This window comes from Rhinolophus sinicus, chromosome X (genome assembly GCF_036562045.2).
Source record: "Rhinolophus sinicus isolate RSC01 chromosome X, ASM3656204v1, whole genome shotgun sequence".
NCBI classification, from domain to species: domain Eukaryota; kingdom Metazoa; phylum Chordata; class Mammalia; order Chiroptera; family Rhinolophidae; genus Rhinolophus; species Rhinolophus sinicus.
In genome coordinates, this window is record NC_133768.1 from 52,842,318 (window position 1) to 52,865,319 (window position 23,002).

The 23,002-nt window shown below is 35.7% G+C and overlaps 1 protein-coding gene across 2 annotated transcripts in view; it reads right to left on the reverse strand.

The window, feature by feature from the left end:
* Positions 1–4,420: 4,420 nt before the first annotated feature.
* POF1B (POF1B actin binding protein) overlaps positions 4,421–23,002 on the reverse strand; it is an 83,887-nt gene continuing 65,305 nt past the window's right edge. Inside the window, exons 16-17 of one of the 2 annotated variants that reach the window (XM_019717430.2) lie at positions 8,904–9,018; positions 4,421–6,416 (exon numbers count right to left, since the gene is read on the reverse strand). In XM_019717430.2, the coding sequence (XP_019572989.2) occupies positions 6,411–6,416; positions 8,904–9,018 (121 nt within the window). In that variant the 3' untranslated portion in view covers positions 4,421–6,410. Of the gene's footprint in view, positions 6,417–8,879; positions 9,019–23,002 lie in introns of those variants that run through there. The other variant, XM_019717429.2, reaches the window with a different exon arrangement.

Sequence of the window (23,002 nt, forward strand, 5' to 3'; positions counted from 1 at the left end):
TTACAGTGTATAAATTTAAAACATTCATTCCTTTAACAACATCCCTTAAAGCTCATCCTTTTAAGCCATAGCACTATTGTTTAAGACTTTATCAATTGGCTTACTTATTCTTTAATGATCATTTAAAAAGAAATCTATTAGCCATTACATGTTAGTACTTTTTAAGCTTTAATGTCTATAGAATTCACCTAGGGATCTTGTTAAAATACGTATTCGGATTCAATAGGTGTGGGATGGGCCTTCAGTTCTGCACGCGCCCATGTGACCACCATAAGAGTAATGAGGTGTTAGGCAAAAGCTCCCAGCGCAATTCTGGTACACTTGGCATCTTTGCTTAAACAGAAAGTTATGGATGAATGGATAGAGGCAGTCTGTACATGGCATTTGAGCTGAGACCTGAGTGGCAAGAGGAAACCAGTCAAGATCTTGTGAAAGAGCATTAAAGGCAGAGAAACAGGAATAACCTGAGATGGAACAAGCTTTGCTTGGGCCATGGTGGAGGGAACTGATAAGAGATAAAACATATGTTCACAACCCAGAGTCTGGGTGGTGAACACACAATGTGATATATAGATGAGGTATTACAGAATTGTACACCTGAAATCTATGTAACTTTACTAACAATTGTCACCACAATAAACTTTAAGTAAAAAAAAAAAAAAATTCGAAAAAAAAAAAAGATGAAACGTCTGAGAATTTGAAATGGGAGGCCATTGGAAAGTTTTAAGGAAGGGAGTAATGTGATATGATTTACATTTTGAAAATCAATCTGGAGTCTGTGTAAGGAATGTAGAGGAGCCAAGGGAAGTAGGGAGCCATATAAAGAGGTTATTTCAGTTGTTCATGGATACAATGGAGCTAGAGAAAAGTAGATGGATTTTCTTTCACCTATAAATTAGGTCTAGAAAACCTCATCCAAGGTAAAACAGATAAGAATTGAGCCCATGTTACAAACAGAAGATTGTGTTAAAAAGTACAGATTTTACCAGCACAAGCCTGTTTTATTATGACAAAGCAGATTTTATTTAACAGTGCAGGTCAAAGTACCTTCACAAAAGAGAGAAATAATTTGGTAATTTAAAAAGCATTTCCCTAGAAAAGTTCAGGGCCATTTTGTAGAGATGGATTTGTCTGATTTTCATTTCTAAACGGCCTATACCATGGTGATGTGGAATTGTTCTTCAAGTATGGCTCTCACATTCACCTTATGTCTCATACAGGACAACCTCCAGTTTGAACCTTGAATTGCTCTGTAAGATATGTATGATAGATATATGATATGATAGACAACTTGTATTGCAGGAAATTTTCAACCATATACAAAAATAGAAGAATGTAATGAACCCTATATATAGCCATCACCCAGTTTCAAGAATCATCACTTCATGACCAATTTTGTTTCATTTCTACTTTTCCTCAATCCTCCCTGCACCCACATACCCCTCTTTGGTTTATTTTGAATCCCCTTCTCTCACTTATTTAATTTGAAGTAAACCTACGACATCTTTTTAAGATTTTTTGAAAGAATATATAGCAAAATTCTTAAATATGTCTACTTCACAAAATTTGACTAACTTCATGAGACGGCAGAGGAACAAAAGAATATTGTTTAGATCTATTTCCCCTTGTGAGAATCAAGGAAACCTGGCCTGACTTAGAATTCTATACAATAAGCTTTTTAGGACTAATGAGACATCATTTGGAGAAAATGCAGAACAAGATTAGTACCCTGGAATATCTTTGGATTAGAGAATGTTCCCAACTTTGTTCAGCTCCACCCTGTCCTTCCAAAATAATTGGCTTGTAAATTTGACACTGGTTAAGAAAGGTTTCCTAGAACCTTTGATCCTAGGTATGAACTGGATAGTGTTACTGGCAGTCTTGAAGCCCTGCAGAAGAAATTGGGACACAGGGTCAAGGCTGTCGCACTAGATACCCCAAATGAAAAATGTTTTCACCTGCTTCATTCCAGTTGCTATGACTGTCTCTTTGAACTTGACCCAAGTAACTATTTCAAGGGGAACGCTGCTCCATTTTTAAATCTGAACCAATTGGCAATATTGAAACTATCCCATTGAATCCACAATGTAAGTCCCAGTTACCTCCCATCTGACCCCAAAACCTTGTCATCCTAGACTCCAACACCACCTACACCTTATAACATGGCTGGCTCATCAGACCCCTTTAGGGAACTACTTCAAAAAGCCTATATATTGTCCCATTTTAAGAAATTGGTCTGATTTGTTACATCTTGGCACACATGAGATAAGCTAGGAATGTTCAACACTGATTATGTTAGCAAATCAGCTATTGAAACACACCAGTATATTGCAAAGGCTATCCCTTAACATAAAGGGTCTCTGGAACATAAACTTTAATAACAAAAAATTATTTTAATGGAATGGGAAACCAAACATAAAGACCCTGGGCTTAACAACACCTCATCTACAAGAAATCAATTCAAGAAGATGACCAAGACTGCCTGGCTGTCATGTAATTATGTGATACAACAATTCCAGTGTTCCTTTGTATATTCAAAAGAGCCATGTCTTATTTTGTTACTAAATATTAACGGTCTTATTAAAACATGTAATTTTTATTACATTCTTTATTTTAAAATATTGCATTTACTATTTTATCCTAGGATAAGCATGAAATACTTTGCATTTTTTATTGGACAAAAAGTACTATGAAAATCCAATAAATTTAGTAATCGTGTGTGGTGGGGGTGAGGTGCCTTGTAAGGACGTATTTTCACAGCTTATTCAAAATAATTAATGTCTACATGTCATCTTTGTAGATTACAATAATAGGAAAGAAGTGAGAATGGCTTTTCCTTAAGGTAATCTAAATTGGGTAATGAGATGAAATTTTTCAAGCTTTATTTTGTTCTTTTTGTACTGTTTGTGTTAAGAAAAAGTATTACAGTTAAAGCACCGGAGAAATAAAAGAAGTGCACAGACTGAAAGTAAATGGATGGACAAAGATATTTCATGAAAATGGAAAAAAAAATCTGGAGTAGCAGTACTTATACCAGAAAAAAACATACTTTGAAACAAAGGCAATATAATAAGAGATAAAGGACCCAGTAATCCCACTTCAGGGTATTTATCTGGCAGAAACCCAAAATGCTGCTTTGAGGCAACATGTGCATCCTTATGTTCATTGCAGCATTGTTTACAATGGCCAAGATGTGGAAGCAGCCTGGGTGTCCATCGATGGATGAATGGATAAAGAGTAGGTAGTGCATATATATATATATATATATATATATATATATATATATATATATATATATATATATATAATGGAATATTGCTTGACCATTGAAGGGAATGGGTTCTTGCCATCTGGGGCAGCATGGATGGACCTAGAGGATACTGTGCTGGGTGGAGTATGTCAGTCAGAGAAAGACAGATGCAATGTGATTTCACTTATATGTAGAATCTAAGAACAAAATAAAGCAGAAATAAATTGATAGATACAGAAAACTTAGGAACAAGCAGAGTAATTATAAAATTGTTTGCCAGATGGGAGGGGGTTTGGAGGTGGGTGAAAAAAAGTGAAGGGATTAAGAAGTACAAATTGGTTGTTACAAAGTAGTCACAGGGATGTAGGTTATAGCATAAGGAATATAATCAATATTATAACTATGTATGGCGTAAGATGGGTACTAGATTTATTGGGGTGATATGTGGGAGGGGAGTTGGGGGGCAGGGTGAAAGAGGTGAAGGCAGTAAGAATTACAAATTGGTAGTTACAGAATACTCATGGGGATATAAAGTAAAGGCACAGTGAATATAAACAATAATTTGATACTAACTATTTATATGTAATGCCAGGTGGGTGCTAGACTAGTAGGGATTACTTATTAAATTATATAAATGTCTAACCACTATGCTGTACACTTGAAATTAATATAAAATATTGAATGTCAACTGTAATTGAAAAAATTAAAAAAGGTAGGGAAGGTGAGTGGGAATAAGAGTTTCAAATTTCCAGGTATATAAAAAAAAAATAAGTCATGGGGATGTAATGTACAGCATGGGGAATATAGTAAATAAATAATAAATAAATAAATAGATAAATAAATAAATAAATAAAGCACCATTACATGGATCGGAAGAGTGCTTTATGGAATCACCTTTGAAACAAGTGAGTTATGGAACATAGAAGACTAGGTTTGTAAGCAAAGAAATTCTCATTTAAAGCAGAAACCTGCATCAACCAGAGGTCTAACTATGTTAAAGTGTTGTCTCTAGTAGTACACATTAGGACTCTTTTTTTTTTAATTAGAGGGGTGTTTGTTAGCTCTAACATAACCATTCACATGATAGTAACTTCCTGACAAAAATGTACAGCTAAGCTTAAGATCCATCCTGCATGTTTCTTAGTAGGACTTCCACAAATACCATTCAGATACTTCACATATTTTATTTAGACACTTAAATAGATGGTTTTGCATTACATTGCACAGTCTCCATTTTATTCAACATCTAAAGTGAAACATACTGGAATAGAAATGAGAGAAATAGTCATTCCTCACCTGACAACATCTTTGCAATTTTCAGAGATAAACTATGTGAAACGTGAGAGGAAAAAAAATCACTACTTTTTTTTTTTTATTGACCTTAGTCACAAATTGGAAAAGAAATACATACATTTAAATTTGTTAAGTACAATAAGTACCTTGTTATGACAACCCTATTCACTCACTATGCGTGGATCAAGTGAGCCAATGATGTGCTGACTTCTTAACTGCCCTAAATTTTGGTCTATTATTTTGGATTGTTATTTTTATTTAAGAGTATTTGGGGGAAATTAAACTTGTTCTAATTTTCAAACAGTTATGGTGGCAGTTTTCTATTACACCACCACTAAAAACTTCCATTTATATCATCTGTAATGGGTAGATAACATGGCACAGTTTTGTTACATATATGAGTAGTTAACAAAGGAGAAACTGCCCTGTTCCCACAAGGGGAAAAACTGTAAGGACTATATGGTTCATGAAGAATATTAACATTTTCTATCATAAAATATTGATAGAATTGGAATTGTATCAATCCACAATATAGAGCTTGACCTTTTAGTCAAAGTATTAAGATAATACAATAACGCTTTTAGCTTCATATCAAGACCTTTTTGAAAATTATATGAATATTAAAAACATTTTTCTCATTCATGGTTTGATTTAGCGTAGTGCCTCATCTATTACTATCTTAACAGTTTCTCAGTATAATGAATAATTATTAGACTATAATTAGAAAGCATGACAGAATTCTATATAGATATTTGCAGAGATATTTCAGTGCAAAACCTCATTCACATGTAACACAAATATATTTGTTGCCTTAATTTATACTTTGTCAAATGCAAACATTTTAATTTTTGTTAATTCATAACTTTAAAGCAGAGGTGTTGAAATTAAGAAGTTTCATTCTTATCTACTAATGTATTTGCAAAATACTTTTGTTTGCTTTGTGACGTCATTATAACCCAATTAATCAACCAACTTCTAAGTACACAAATACTCTACTATAAAATCTCTTTCTCCCAAGTAGGATACAGAATTCAAGCATTTGTTGTTGCTATTTTTATTTGTTAAGCCTTTATACAATATTTCAATGTTATTTTTTATATATCCCTATTTAAAAAGTCCACCTTCCTTCTACCCACTACTACAATATAGTGTTATATGTTTTTAAGGAAGTGGGTGGGCTCATTTGCGAATGTTATGCTTTGAAAGAACAGATTTGCCAAGCCACTGATACGTGCTTAGAACCATAATAGCACAATGTGCAATTTAGTGAATTTAGTAATTTAAAAATATATTATCCCACTCCCCTACTAAATGAAGTTAACCATCACCTTTGATTTAGTTATGTCTCTAAGAGGTATAAATAGCATGAAAGGAAGCATCTCTTTTAGTCACAAGGTTCAATGTGACAAAAGCAAATATGCTGTATATACCATGCACTAGTTAAACTGTTTTTTTAATTCAATAATCTTTTGCCTTTTTTTGACAATAACAGTATCTATTCTTATAACTGAATCGTACATCTAATATCAGAGAAAAACTGTCTAATTGAATAATATGTAAAATCTCTACCCCAACAAATTAATTCAATGTCTAGGAAGCACCCTATTTCAAAAAGTGAATTATGTCCTACATTATCTGCAATTGAAGTTTAAATAAGCAGTGTGTTGCTATATTTAATACAAGAACGTGATAGAAAGGATCCAGGGTTCATAAATAGCTGGAGAAATTGTCATCTGCAGAACTAATTCATCCAATTAGATTTGCTAGGTAGTTGCATGGTTCAAAATTTTGATGGCCTTTAGTTATGGTAAAATAACAAGGAAAGTACTACTGCAGACACAAAAAACCCTTTGAGTTGGAGATTCATTCATGGCTAGAAAAGAAAAAAAAAAGTTAATTTACAAGTGGCTCATTAAGACATTGTCATGCACACAGATTTGAAAAATGATTTAAATTGATAGATAAAAAAATCAAAGAAAATGCACTGCAGTTTTTTGGTACTTTTTAAAATGTATATTCAGTGGAATAATGGTTTGTCTGACTTTAGTCAAGGTATATATTTTCAAATGACTTCAAAGAGGAGGGAGGGAGGATTCAGTAGATTTCTTCCTTGGTGTCATATTTAGAGAGTAAATATGTCCAAGTATCTCTAACAGTTAATAAATATAGATTTTTTCATCTGTGAACTTAAATATACTTTGAACTTTCGATCAGTATCTAGTCATTTAAGATATAAAGTTTGATGTTTATTGCTGTGCATTTTTAATGGAGAGAGAAGTATTCTGCAGACTGGTATTCTGCAGACCCTTTATTTGGCAGGTCCTCACATCGATGCCACCTCTGGTGCACATGTGGTTAGTAGCAGCAACTGCTTCTCAGTCTTAAATTTCAGCATCAAATAATCTCTGAGTGACAAATTTTAAATTCTATGCTGACTTTCCCTTGCTGCTCATCTGGTTCTTGGACCAAGTACCCTTTATTGTTAATATTTAGTAATAAGTAATTCTCAACTAATTATGACCTAAGAAACTCAACATATGTCAAAGTGAAATTATTTTTATTTTGTGATTAGTAAATATTGGTTGCTTCATTGATGACAGACAACCATATCTATAAGATCAGTGTCTTGATTGTAGTTAGAGAATGGTTTCAGAGCTAAAAAAGTTGTTGAATTCTTGTGTTTACATAAATATTTGAACTTGTTCAACCAAAATAATTTTTAACTGAGTTATTTAACAGATGCTTAATTTCATTAACTATACATCTGCAGTAATTTATTAACTATACATCTGTAGTATTTTATTAATTATATGCAATTTTAAATTTTCTACAAGTTATGCAGAATGATTGGTCGACATCTGTAAATCTATTGCTCATCACAGTATATTTAAGCATTTTAAGACTTTTATTGAAGTATAACAAACATGTAGAAAAATGTGCACATATAAGTGCACAACTAAATAATTTTTTCCCAAACTGGGCACATGCACCATCACAGATCAAAAAACAGCATGTTATTAGTACTCCCGTAGTCTTTTTTATGTTCCCTTCCAGTAAGTACCTGCCCTCCTGAAGAAGAGGTTAACCACTTCCTCACTCTTATAACCATAGATTAGTTTTACTTGCCTTTATTACCTGAACAGTTTTTAACAAAACACAGGCTGTCATTTTCACACTGTTAAACTCAGGTACTGTGTTGTTTTAGAGTGGGGGTTCTCAACCTTTTTTCTGTTCATTGCACCCAAGGGATATCATACATTCCTATCACTACCAATGGCTTACTGTTACAATCCCTTGGCAGTACTATAGGGTATATAATTAGAGAGAAAAAGAATCGCAAGGCCATTCTGTTGTGTTAGCAAGGTTTCTCAAACTCAGCACTATTAACATTTTGGGTTGGATAATTCTTTGTTGTGGGGGGCTGTCCTGCACATTGTAGGATTATTTAACAGCACCTCTGGCCTTTGCCCGCCAGATGCCAATAGTACCTGATCAAAACTCTCCCACCGTTGTTAAATATATCCAAGGGGGAATATTCCCCCTTGGTAGAGAACCATTGTGCTAGGGAAAATATATCCTTTATTTAATGTTCACTACATAAAGGTTAATAGGTTAATAAATACAAGTTTTAGGAAAGTAGCTTTTAATCCTTTATGAGAAGAGTGTTTTAGTAACCAGCCCCCTTAGCAATGTATTGGATTGCTTAGAAAGATGCTAAGGTCTGTATCACCTGGTCATCTTGGAGAATGCTGTAGAAGGTAGATATTAGAGTACATGACCTTTAAAGTACTCTTCATCAGCCTAACTGTAACTATGGGATCTAAAGCTAGAGAATCTTTCAATCTAATGAGGAAGATAGACACACCTCTCTTTCAAAATCCTAAAAATTTATAATCTACAGCAATAAGTACCACATACAAGATTGCAAGACAAATTCTATTAAAACATGCTTCTTATTCATCCTTCATTCCCCTTCATAATTGTCTATGATATTTTCTGCCTGCTTTAGAAAAATAAGTTTTTTAAAAAATTTTGAATAGAATTGGTTCAATAAGTCCTAAGACATGCAAGGAAATAAAATTAGTATATTGCCAATGTTAATTGTCTTCCTCTGTAGGGTAAAAATCTTACCTAATTTATTACAGTTTAGATAATCAATGACAATAACCCATGCATAAATCATTTCAATGTTTCTTAATTTTTACTATATATCAGTAAGAGAAATATGGAAAAGTTTTAAGAGCAAAAAACCAAACTCTACAAAATTTCAGTTCATTCTGATATTTTACCAGAAATTTTGAAAGCTGTTATATATAAATTTTTAGACCTAATAGAATTAGAAATACCTAAGTGAACTTACACCAGTCCATTTGTCTTCTGTTTTCTCAATCACAATAGTCTGTGTGTCACTACCTGGTGGTATATATTCATAATCATCATACAGGAGGCCTAGGATTGGATATTGTGTCCTGTACCTATACAGAAAAAAAAAGTTAGTTTACAAGCTTCACAAGAAAATAACTCTTTTTTAGCCACTCCTAGTTTGATTTCCCCTATTAAATAAATTTGGCTCTGCATGACATAACTTCTTCTAAAAGGAAAATCCCCTCTCAATGTACAAAAATTTACTATTATTTTTAAAAGAGTGAGAGGGAGGTACCTCTGTTTCAGGAAATGATGGACCACAGACAGCACAAAACAGTGATCACAAAGGAAGCAAATGTCATGAACCCTACAAATGCCTAGCTCACTGCCTGGAAATTTCCTTGGTCACAGGATAAGGAAAGGGAAGCCAAATAGATCCCAATAGTCTCACCAAAATGAGGTGACAGAATTTCAAGTAAGGTATGCCAAGGCAGCCAGAATTTGTGAGCAGAATACAAGACATGAGAGAGCTACATAAATAAAGAGAGGTCAGGAGACTTGTAGAGGGTTCCCCACAACACTTTGGGTGAGTACTGATCAGTGTAGGCATCAGTGTAGGCATATGAAAAAGTTACCAAGGCTGGGGAAAGTACCACTGGAAAGGAACAATATGGAAATCCCTGGAGCTCACATAGTGATGGGAATAGTTTGTGACCCACTAACCAGAGTGGAAAGAACTCTTAGTATGGGGATACATCAAGCAGAGACTACAGAAGAGTGTTGCCTTAGTAGTGGGATGACATTAGTCTTAGACGACAGGTTGTTCTAATAGAGTTTAAAAGCAAGACTTGAAAATATTAAACTGTTTCCAAGTAACTTAACTTCATCTCACAACAAAACCCCCAAATACTTAGAGTGATACCAAAAAAATCCAGAACTCAAGTATGTAAAATCATACTATATGGCATTCAATAAAAAATGAGTAAGCATGCAATGAAACAGGAATATATGACTAATAATGAAGACAAAAAATATATTAGTAGAAGCAGACCAAGAAATGACAGATAAAAGAAACAAGTAGGCAAGGGTGCATCTATTAGAAATATAAAAGCATATAAAATGTATACTCAAGAAGTTAGAGAAAAGCATGAACATGATGAGGAGAACAATGGAAGATATGAAGATCTACACTAGACTCCTATAAATTAAAATTGTGTTGCATGGGATTAACAACATTCAGGCACTGCAGAAGAAAACACTACTAAATTTGAAGACATCAAGAGAAATTTTCCCAAATGAAACATGAGAGAAAAAAGACTGAACAAATGTACAGAGTATGAGTTAGCTATAGAAAATATAAGGTGCCCTCATATATGAGTAATTGAAGTAATATGGGATTGGCAGAAGATAAAAATAACTGAAGAAATAATGACCAAATTGTTTCCAAAGTTGATGAAAACTATAAACACACAGATCCAGGAAGCTCAATGAACCTCAAGAAAAAGAATGATGAAGAAAAACACAGAGAGGCTCATCATTATCAAATTGTTAAAAATCAGTGATTAAGAATCTTACAAACAGCCAGAGAAAAAAGAACATTACTCAAAGAGGAAAAAGAAAAATCATAAGATCAATGGCAAACTTCTTATCAGACACAGGGAAAATCAGAAGACAGTGGAGTGACAGCTTTAAAGCACTGAAGCACACATACACACACACACACACACACACACACAAATCAACTCACTATTCTTTACACAGTAAAAGTAACTGAATAATGAAGGCAAAATGAAAATGATTTTCAGACATTAAAAGCCAAGAGAAGTCTTCACCAGCAAAGCAGCAATGACAAGGAAGTCCTTCAGGCAGAGGAAAAAATGATGTCATGGCATTTGGAGCTAAGCAAAAGAATGACCAGCACCAGAAAAGATAAATATGTGTGTAAATTTAAAGCTATTTCTCTTACTATTAATATTTATTTAAAAATAATTAACTATTGAAGCCAAAATTATACTGTGTTAGGGGGTTTATAATATATTTAAAAGTAAATGTATATGGAAAAAATAGCAAAAAGATCATGAAGGGGAAATGGAAGTATACTATCATAATGTTTGTATGCTACATGTGTTGAGTTATAATAGTATTATTTGAAGGTAGACTGTAATAAGGTAAAGAATATTTTAAGCTTTTGCAATAAAAAATGAAGCATACCTAACAGGCCAATAAAATAGATAAAATGCAAAAATGAAAATGATCAATTTAATCCAAAGAAAAAAAAGAAAATAGGAAAAGTAGAACAAAGACAATATGGGACAAATAGAAAACAAATTGCAAGATGGTATCTTTAAATTCAAACATAGATAATCACATTAAATATAAATGTTCCAAACACTCCAATTAAAAGACGAATATTGTTTCATTGGAAAAAAACACAAGACCCAACTATATATGTTATTTATAAAAAAACTTTAAATATAAACAAATTAATATAATAAACTAAAAGTAAAGAACAGAAACATATTTATCATGCAATCTGTCATCAGAAGAAAGCCAGAGTAGTTATAGTAATATCAGATGAAGTAGCCTTCAGAACAGGAAGCATTAGTAGAGATATAAAGGGTCATTTAATAGTGATAAAGGTGTCAATTCATCCACAGATGTAACAGTCCTTAAATTTTATTCATCAATAGAATATAACAATCCCAAATGTTTATGAACCTCCTAGCAGAAATTCAAAATGCAGGAAGCAAAAACTGAGAAATGAAAGAAGAAATAAAAAAATTCACAATTAGAGTTGGAGATTTTGAAATGCCTTCCAAGATAATTGATATTAGAAGTAAACAGAAAATTAGTACAGACATAGAAGCTATGAACACTTAACCAAATTGAGCAAAATGACATTTATAAAACAATACACTCATCAACAGATTGCACGTTATTTTCAAGGGCACATGGAACATTTACCAAAAGAGTCTGAATTTGGACCACAAAACAAGCCTCAACAAATTTGAAATGATTATAACACATACAAAGTATGTTCTCTAACCAAAGATGGAAATAAATTAGGAATCAATAACAGAAAGATATCTACAAAATTCCCAAAGACTTGGAAACTGAAGAATACAATTCTGAACAACTGATGGATCAAAAAACAAATCTAAAGATATATTAAAAAGTATTTTGAACTGAACGCAAATAAAAACACAATAAAAAATGGGGGATGCACCATAAGCAGTGCTTAAGTAGAATTTGATAGCATTAAAAGAAAAACGGAGTGGACATCATCAAAATGGCGGTGTGAGGTGAGTCTCCGTAAATCACCCCTGGAATTTAGAACTAATCAAACTACTATAATTCCACAAAGGACTCCCTGAACAGCAGACAGGCAAGACGAACAGGTCCACTACTGAATTCACCTGAAGGTGGGCAAATTGTGCAAGCAGGTCAGGAAGGAAGGTAGAAGTCCAGAGACGGAGCTGCGCAGGTGCAGGACGCAGACCTAGCTCAGTGCTCCAAGCTCGCTGCATCCCGGAACTACCGCAGCTGTGGGAGGGGAAGAACTCGGACTGCTAGGACTCCGTTTATGGCCCACAAGGCTGAGGGGACAGCATATAACACGGCTGAACCCAACGATCACAGCAGAGACCTCGGAGCAAAGACTAAGGGAAGAATCCTGAAAACGAGGTTTAAGCCCTCACTGCTGAGCAGAGAATGGAAGCCTTAGGCACTGAGACTAGCCGCCTCCTCCCTACCCTCCCAGAGTTCGAACCACCCCAACCTGCCCAGTGCTAGAAGCAGAACAGTAGCAGTGTCAGATCAAAATAATAGAATATTTGCTGTTCTGAGAATTGCGGACAGCTAACAGATTCGCAGCACAACTAGTTCCGGCAAAGGGGAGGGAGCTGTGGAAGCAGGACCTACTGTGGTGGTGGTCGCCACCATTGCCCTGGCCCACCTCTCAAAACTCACCCCACCCCTGGCCCCACCTATCTGGGCGGATCCGTGCAGGAGTAAACAGAACTGCTGAAACATACAGGCTCTGAATCTGGTGCAGGAAGAGCTTTGGAACTTCAAAAGCTCTCCGCATACCCACACGGACACTACGCCCTGTGACCCAGGTGAACTATTAACAGAGGAGACACCCATCTCCCAGGGAATCCCCCTATTGTGTGAGAAGCTGGAATTGTGCAGAGAAAACATAGCACTACCGTGTAACAGAGGAAAAAAAAGGCTGCAGTCCGAGAGAAAATAAAACATTCTACCAACAAGTACTGGAAAACAAAAGAAAGACCTCTTCCTATCAACCTGTTGCAGAAGCCACTCCTGTAGATGTCTAGGAAGAGAAATAATAAATCAGTAATTGCCATGAATAACCAAGGCAACAAGACAGCTCAGAAAGAAAGTGAAAAGTCTCCAGAAAAGGAACTTAAAGATATGGAAATATGTGACTTAAATGACAGAGAATTCAAGATTGCAGTTCTGAAAAAACTCAACGAGATGCAAGAAAACACAGAAAGGCAGTTTAATGAACTCAGAAACACAATCAAAGAACAACATGAGCATTTTACGAAAGAGACTGAAATTTAAAAAAAGAACCAAATAGAATTTCTGGAGATTAAGAACACAATAGAAGAAATTAAGAATGAAATAGCCATCTTAGGTAGTAGAGTTGACCAGATGGAGGAAAGAATCAGTGACATCGAAGATAGAAACCTGAAAATGACACAGATGGAAGAAGAGACTTGAGACTTCAAAGAAATGAAAGAACTCTATAAGAACTTTCTGACTCCATCAGAAAGAACAATATAAGAATAATGGGCATACCAGAAGGAGAAGAAAGAGAGAAGGGAACAGAGAATATATTCAAACAAATTGTCGATGAGAACTTCCCAAACTTGTGGACAGAACTGGATCCTCGAATCCAAGAAGCAAATAGAACACCTAATTACCTCAATCCCAACAGGCCTTCTCCAAGGCACATTGTATTGAAGCTGTCAAAAATCAACGACAAAGAAAGAATCCTCAAGGCAGCCAGGGAAAAGAAGACGGTAACCTACAAAGGAAAGCCCATTAGATTATCATCAGATTTTTCAGCAGAAACTCTACAAGCCAGGAGGGAGTGGAACCAAATATTCAAACTATTGAAAGAGAGAAATTATGAGCCAAGAATAATATATCCAGCAAAGATATCCTTTAGATATGAAGGAGGAATAAAGACCTTTCCAGACATACAGAAGCTGAGGGAATTTTCTAATACACGACCTGCACTACAAGAAATACTAAAGGAGGCTATTCGACCACCATCAACAGGGACAATTTGTGGCAACCAAAACATAAAAAGCGGGAGAGTAAAGGCCTGAACCGGAACATGGGAATGGAGAAAATAAGCATGCTGAAGAAAATGGAATACTCTAAATATCAAACTTTCTTTTACATAAACTTAATGGTAGCCACTCAAAAAAATCCAGAACTGAAATATATACTGTAATAAAAGAAGAAACAGAGGGAAACATCATAGAATACCACCACACAGAAATAATAGACAACAAGAAGGCAAAGAAACAATGGAGACACAGCCTTACCATAAAACTAAAGATAGAATGACACGAAATCCTCACATACCAATAATCACCCTAAATGTAAATGGACTAAACTCACCAATCAAAAGGCACAGAGCAGCAGATTGGGTCAAAAAACTAAACCCAACCATATGCTGTCTCCAAGAGACACATGTCAGCTACAAGAACAAGCATAGACTGAAAGTGAAAGGGTAGAAATTGACACTCCAAGTAAATGGTATCCAGAGAAAATCAGGTGTAGCTATAATGATATCAGATGAAACAGACTTCAGGGTAAAAAGGTAACAAGAGACAAAGATGGACATTTCATAATGGTGAAAAGGATTATACAACAAGAAGATATAACAGTCATCAATATTTATGCCCCTAATCAGGGAGCACCGAAATATACCAAGCAATTACTAACAGAACTAAAGGGAGAAATTGACCAAAACACAATATACTAGGGGATGTAAATGCATCATTGACAGCTATGGATAGATCATCCAAACAGAAAATAAGTAACAAAACAGCAGCCCTAAATGACACATTAGATGAAATGGACATAATTGATATATATAGAGCACTTCATCCTAAAACAGCAGACTGTACATTGTTTTCTAGTGTACATGGAACATTCTCAAGGATAGACCATATATTGGGACATGAAATCAGCCTCAGCAAATTTAGAAGATTGAAATCATACCAAGCATATTCTCTGATCACAATACTTTGAAATTGGATATCAATTGTAAAAAGAAAGCAGGATACAACACAAATACATGAAGATTAAGCAACATACTTTTAAAGAACGACTGGGTCAAAGAAGAAATTAGAGGAGAGATCAAAAGATACATAGAAACAAATGACAATGAAAATACATCCTACCAAAATTTTTGGGATGCAGCGAAAGCAGTTTTAAGAGGGAAATTTATATCATTACAGGCCTATCTCAAGAAACAAGAAAATCCCAAATAAATTACCTCATGTTACACCTTAAAGAACTAGAAAAAAAAGAACAAATGAAACCCAAGGTCAGCAGAAGAAAGGAAATAACAAAAATCAGAGCAGAACTAAATGAAATAGAGAACAAAAAGACAATAGAAAAAATTAATGTGACAAAGAGCTGGTTCTATGAAAAGATTAACAAAATTGACAAACCCTTGGCTAGACTCACTAAGATAAAAAGAGAGAAGACACTAATTAACAAAATCAGAAATGAAAAAGGGAAGTTATCACGGACACCACAGAAATACAAAGGATCATCCAAGAATACTATGAAGGACTATATGCCACCAAATTCAATAACCTAGAAGAAATGGACAAGTTCTTAGAAACATATAGCCTTCCAAGGCTGAACCATGAAGAACTGGAAAATCTAAACAGACCGATCACCAGTAACGAAATTGAATCAGTCATCCAAAACCTTCCCAAAAGCAAAAGTCCGGGACCAGATGGCTTCACTAGTGAATTCTACCAAACCTTCAAAGAGGATCTAATACCAATCCTGCTCAAACTCTTCCAAAAAAATGAAGAAGAGACAGTACTCCCTAACTCATTTTATGAGGCCAACATTACCCTGATACCAAAACCTGGTAAGGACAACACAAAAAAGAAAACTACAGACCAATATCTCTGATGAATACAGATGCAAAAATCCTAAACAAAATTCTAGCAAATCGAATACAACAATGCATTAAAAAGATTATTCATCACGACCAAGTGGGGTTCATCCCCGGGCACAAGGATGGTTCAACATCCAAATCCATCAATGTGATACATCACATAAACAAAATAAAGGACAAAAATCATATGATTATATCAATTGATGCAGAAAAGCATTTGACAAGATACAACATCCATTTATGATTAAAACACTTAATAAAATAGGTATAGAAGGAAAATACCTTAACATAATAAAGGCCATATATGACAAACCCTCAGCTAATCTCATAATTAATGGTGAAAAACTGAAGCCCTGTGCTCTACGTTCAGGAACACGACAGGGCTGTCCCCTATCACCTCTGCTTTTCAACAGAGTACTCGCGAGAGCTATCAGGAAAGACAACGAAATAGAAGGCATCCAAATTGGGAATGAAGAAGTTAAATTGTCACTCTTTGCAGATGACATGATGCTATATTTACAAAACCCTTAAGGCTCCACCAAGAAGCTATTAGAAGCAGCCAACGAATACAGTCAAGTTGCTGGCTACAAAATCAACGAACAAAAGTCCATTGTATTCCTTATACTATCAATGAAATCCCAGAAAAAGAAACAGAAAATAATTCCTTTTGCAATTGCAGCAAAAAGAATAAAATACCTAGAAATAAACTTAAACAAGGATGTGAAGGACCTATATGCTGAAAACTATAAGACTTTTTTGAAAGAAATTGAAGAAGACACAAAGAAATGGAAAGACATTCCGTGCTCATGGATTGGAAAAACCAAAATAGTTAAAATGACCATATTACCCAAAGCAATATACAGATTTAATGCAATTCCTATCAATATCCCAATGACATTTTTTAAAGAAATAGAACAAAAATCATCAGATTTGTTTGGAACCACAAAAGACCCTGAACAGCCAAAGCAATCTTAAGAAAAAAGACCAATACTGGAGGTTTCACACTCCTGACTTTAGCTTGTACTACAGGGCTACAATAATCAAAACAGCATGGTATTGGCAGAAAACAGACACATAGACCAATGGAATAGAATTGAGAACCCAGAAATAAAACCACATAAATATGGACAGATAATTTTGACAAAGAAGCTAAAAACATACAATGGAGGAAAGACAGCCTCTTCAATAAATGGTGCTGGGAGAATTGGATAGCCACGTGCAAAAGAATGAAACTGGACTGCTATCTGTCACCATGTACCAAAATTAATTCAAAATGGATCAAAGACTTAAGCATAAGACCTGACACAATAAACTGCATAGAAGAAAACATAGGTACTACAATTATGGACCTTGGGTTCAAAGTGCATTTAATGAATTTGACTCCAAAGGCAAGGGAAATAAAAGCTAAAATCATCGAATGGGACTATATGAAACTTAAAAGCTGCACAGCAAAAGTAGCCATCGATAAAATAAAGAGGCAACCAACTGAATGGGAGAAGGTTTTTGCCAACAATGCCTCCGATAAGGGGCTAATATCCAAAATATACAAGGAACTCATGAAATTCAGCAACAAAAAAAACAAACAACCCAATTGAAAAATGGACAGATGACCTGAAGAGACATTTTTCCAAAGAGGACATACAAATGGCAAATAAACATATGAAAAAATGCTCAACATCACTAATCATCAGAGAAATGCAAATCAAAACCACAATGAGATATCACGTCACACCAGTTAGAATGGCTATCATCAACAAGACAAATAGTAACAAGTGTTGGAGAGGCTGTGGAGAAAAAGGAACCCTCATTCACTTTTGGTGGGAATGCAGATTGGTGCAGCCGTTATGGCAGACAGTTTGGTGGTTTTTCAAAATTTTACGAATAGAATTACCACATGACGCAGCAGTCCCTCTCCTGAGTATCTACCCAGAAAATCTGAAAACATTTATCCATAAAGACACGTGTGCTCCAATGTTTATTGCTGGTTTGTTTACGGTGGCCAAGACATGGAAACAACCAAAATGTCCTTTGATAGATGAATGGATAAAGAAGTTGTGGTATATATACACAATGGAATACTATTCAGCACTAAGAAAAGATGATATAGGTACATTTGTGACAACATGGATGGACCTTGAGAGTATAATGATAAGCGAAAAAAGTCAGACAGAAAAAGCAGAGAACCATATGATTTCACTGATATATAAACCGAAAACAACAAAAGAACAAGGCAGACAAATGAGAAACAAAAACTCATAGACACAGACAATAGTTTAGTGGTTACCAGAGGGTAAGGGGGGTGGGCGGTGGGGGGTGGGAGATGAAGGTAAGGGGGATCAAATATATGGTGATGGAAGGAGAACTGACTCTGGGTGATGAACACACAATGGGATTTATAGATGATGTAATACAGAATTGTACACCTGAAATCTATGTAATTTTACTAACAATTGTCACCCCAATAAATTTAATAAAAGAAAAAAATATAAATGTAATAGATAAAACTACAAAACTCTTAGAAGAAAACACGGGCATAAATCTTCATGACCTTGGATTAAGCAATTCTTTCTTATATATAATACCAAAAGCACAAGTAAGAAAAGAAAAATATAGATGAATTGGAGTTCTTCAAAATGAAAAACTGGTGCTGCAAATAATACTATCGAGACAGTGAAAATACAGTTCATGGAATGGAAAAATTCACTTGCAAATCGTATCTCTGATAAATGATTTATATCCAGAATATATAAATATCTCTTGCAATTCAACATATTAAAAAGCAAATAATCCAATTTAAAATTTGAGGAAGAATTTAAATAGTCATTCTCCAAAGAAGATATATAAATCGCCAATAAGCACATAAAAAATACTAAACAACATTAATTATTAGAGAGTACAAATCAAAACCACAGTGAGATACCACTTTCTAACCTTTAGAATGGCTGTAATCCAAGAGATGAACAATAAGTGTTGGAGAGAATGGAAATAAATTGGAGCCCTAATACACTGCTAGTAGGAATGTAAAATGGTGCAGCTACTTTGTCAAACAGTTCAGCAGTTCCTCTAAAAGCTAAACATAGAGTTACCACATGACCCAGCATTTCCGTTCCTGGGTATATACTCAAAAGAAATGAGCACATATGTCCACACAAGTTTGTTTGTACAGACATTCACAGTAGCACTATTCATAATGCCCCAAAGTGGAAAACAGCCCAAATATCCATAAATTGTTAAATAAAATGTTGTATATCCATAAAATGGAATATTATTTAGTAACAAAAAGCAATGAAGTACTGACACATGCTAAATCATGGATGAATCTTGAAAACATTATGTAAAGTGAAAGAATTCAATCACAAAAGACCACATTTTATATCACTCCATTTACATGGAATATCCAAAATAGATGTTTGCTGAAAATATTCATAAAGAGTGACTTTTCTTATTGGTTTACTAAATTGCTGGGATGCATGCTGTGGTCATATTGCTACAATGAGGGGAGACCCTGCCAAAGAAGACATCTACACAGAATTTCCAGTCAACATGGCACACTAGATGAACATTGTGCTTGCCTCCACTGTGCTAGCTACATAAAAATTACAACTAAACTATAGAACAACCATCTTTGAGAATCACCTGAATTCTAGCTGAACAGAAGTCCTACAACTAAGCGCATACAGAAGAAGCCACTTCGAGACTGGTAGGAGGGGCAAAGATGTGGAACGAGCTGGTCACACACCCAACGGTAAAAAACTGGGAGAGATATCTCTGCTGTGGACATCTCCTCTGAAGAATGATGGGTCCCAGCCCCACACCAGGGTCCCCAGCCCAGGGTTCCAGTGCCTGGAAGATTAGTCCCTACAACTTCTGGCTGTGAAAACCAGTGGAGATTGTAGATGAGTGTAGCAGAGGGCTGCTGGAATCCTGGCCACTCCTCTTAAAGACCCACACATGGACCCACTGACAGATTTACTCTCTCTGAGCTCCATTGCTGGGCAGTAGCTCAAAAGGTGCCAGGGACATATCAGGAGGAACTGAATTGTCTGGCTTCAGGATGAAGGCTGGAGGGGCAGCTTTCTCCCAGACAGAAGTGCTGGCAGAATCCATTATTTCCTGTGAGCCCTCCCACCTCCCAGCATGCACACACAGGCAGTCACCATGTCTGAGTCTTCATCAATCTGGCTAACACAGTTTGCTCTACCCCGGTGATTCCCTGAGACCTTGCCACACCCAACTTGCAGACCTACCCAAGCAACTTCCAGTGATTTTCCCATACAAATGACCTGTTTTGGTTCATGCTGCAGACTTTCCTAAAATATCTCAAAGTTTCAAAGTTCACATAACCCCGACAAGAAGCATCTGGACTTGACATACCCTGTACCTCTGACTGAACAACTCCAAGCCTGGCATTAGTGGCAGCCAGCTTTGGTTCACAGCTTGGTTTCTCCCAGGCACCTCCAAGCCCAGCAAGGGTGGCTGTCTTCTGCAGATTGCTTTGTAGCTTATGACAGGTGGCCCAGGCAGGGCATAGGTTGTGGCTGAAATTTGCCTGAGGTGAGGCCCCTCACCAGAGACCCCGGGACTGGAATGCCCAGTGACCAGCTTCAGGCCAACCTGGAGCACCACCAAGTGGCCTCCACAGGCAACACACCCAAAGGGCAGACTGAGCATCAGAGCCCTGCTAAAGTGAATCCTGTTCTGTAGGGTCAGCCCCTGCACAACAGCTCCTCCACTGTAGTCATGGCCAGTCCGCACAACCAGTCAGCCCAAGGGTCAATTCTTCCCACTGACATGCAAACAGCAACCAAGACTCAACTACAAGAGGAGGGCACAAACAATTCACACAAGGGACGCATCTGGAGCACATGGTTCAGGTGACCAGAAAGACTGTGCCATTGAACCCCACAACACACCTACGACATAAGGCCAGTCCATTAAGACCAGGAGACATAGCAGCTCTACCTAATACTTAGAAACAAACACAGGGATGCAGCCAAAATTGGGAGACAAAAGAAACATGTCCCAAATAAAAGAACAGAATGAAGCTTCAGAAACAGAACTAAACAAAATGTAGACAAGCAATCCACCAGATGCAGAGTTCAAAATACTGTTTATAAGAAAGCTCAGTGAACTTAGGGGAAGAATAGATGAACTCAGTGAGAACAAAAAGATAAGAAACATAAAAATGGAGATAAAAGTATAGAAAGGAACCAGTCCGAAGTGAAGAATAAAATAACTGAAATAAAGAATCCATTAGAGGGAATCAACAAAAGACTAGATTAAGCTGAGCATCAAATCAGCAGTTTAGAAGATAAGGTAGCATAAAATACCCAATCAGAATAGCAAAAAAGAAAAAAAAATCCCCCACAAAAAAACATGAGGAGAGTTTAAGGGCCTTCTGTGACAATATGAAACATACCAACATTTGTATTATCAGGGTACCAGAAGGAAAAGAGAGCAAGGAATTGAAAACATATTTGGAGAAATAATTACTGAAAACTTCCCTAACCCTGTGAAGAAAATAGACATACAACCCCGGGAAGCACAGAGAATCCCAAACGAGATGAACCCAAAGAGGCCCGCACCAGCACATTATAATTAAAATACCAAAGGTTAAAGACAAAGAATCTTAAAAGCAGTAAGAGAAAAGCAGTTAGTTACCCACAAGTGTGCTCCCAAAAGATAGTTAGCTGATCTCTCAACAGAAACTTTACAGGCAAAAAGTGTTTGGCAGAAAATATTCAAAGTGATGAAAAGTCAGGACCTACATTCAAGATTACACAGCAAAGCTATCATTTAGAATCAAAGGACAGATAAATAGTTTCCCAGATAAAAAAAAGCTAAAGGAGTTCATCACCACCAAAGTAGTATTACGAGGAACCTTAGAGGGAATTCTTTAAAAATAATAAGAAAAAAGACACAAAAATGTAAATAATGAAATGGCAATAACTACATATCTATCAATAATTACTTTAAATGTAAATGGATTAATCCTCTAGTCAAAAGATAGGGCAGCTGAGTGGATAAGAAAACAAGACCTTTACATATGCTGCCTACAAGAGACTCACTTCAGATTGAAAGACACACACAGACTGAAAGTAAAAGGATGGAAAAAGATATTTCATGAAAACGAAAGCAAACAAACAAAAACCTGGGGTAGCAGGTTTAAAACAAAGGCTACAACTGGAGACAAAGAAGGATCCATTAATCCCATTTCTGGGTATTTATCCGAAGAAATGCAAAACACTACTTCAAAGGGACATGTGCATCCATATGTTCACTGCAGCATTGTTTACAATAGCCAGGATGTGGAGGCATTGGAGGCAGCCAGCCTGGGTGTCTATCAATGGATGAATAGATAAAGAAGAGATTACACACACACACACACACACACACACACACACACACACACACACACAGACACACACACACACTCTCTACAATATTACTCAGCCATAAAAAGGAATGAAATATTATCATCTGCAAGAACATAGATGATGGACTTAGAGGATATATTGCTGAGTGGAGTAAGTCAGAAAGAAAGACAAATGCCATATGATTTCACTTTTATGTGCTATCTAGAGAACAAAATAAACAAACAAAACAGAAACAAATTCATACATACAGAGAACATTTTCATGGTTGCCAGCTAGAAGGGGGTTTGGGGGTGGGTAAAAAATGGGAAGGGATTAAGGAGTACAAATTGGTAGTTACAAAATAGTCATGGGGTGTAAAGTATAGCATACAGAATATAATCAATATTGTAATGACTATTTATGGTGTCAGATGGGAACTAGATTTATTGGGGTGATCACCTCGTAAATTATATCGCTGTTGTGCATGTGAAATGAATGTAATATTGTATGTCAATTCTAATAAAAAAATAAAACACTTATTAAAAAAAAAAGAAT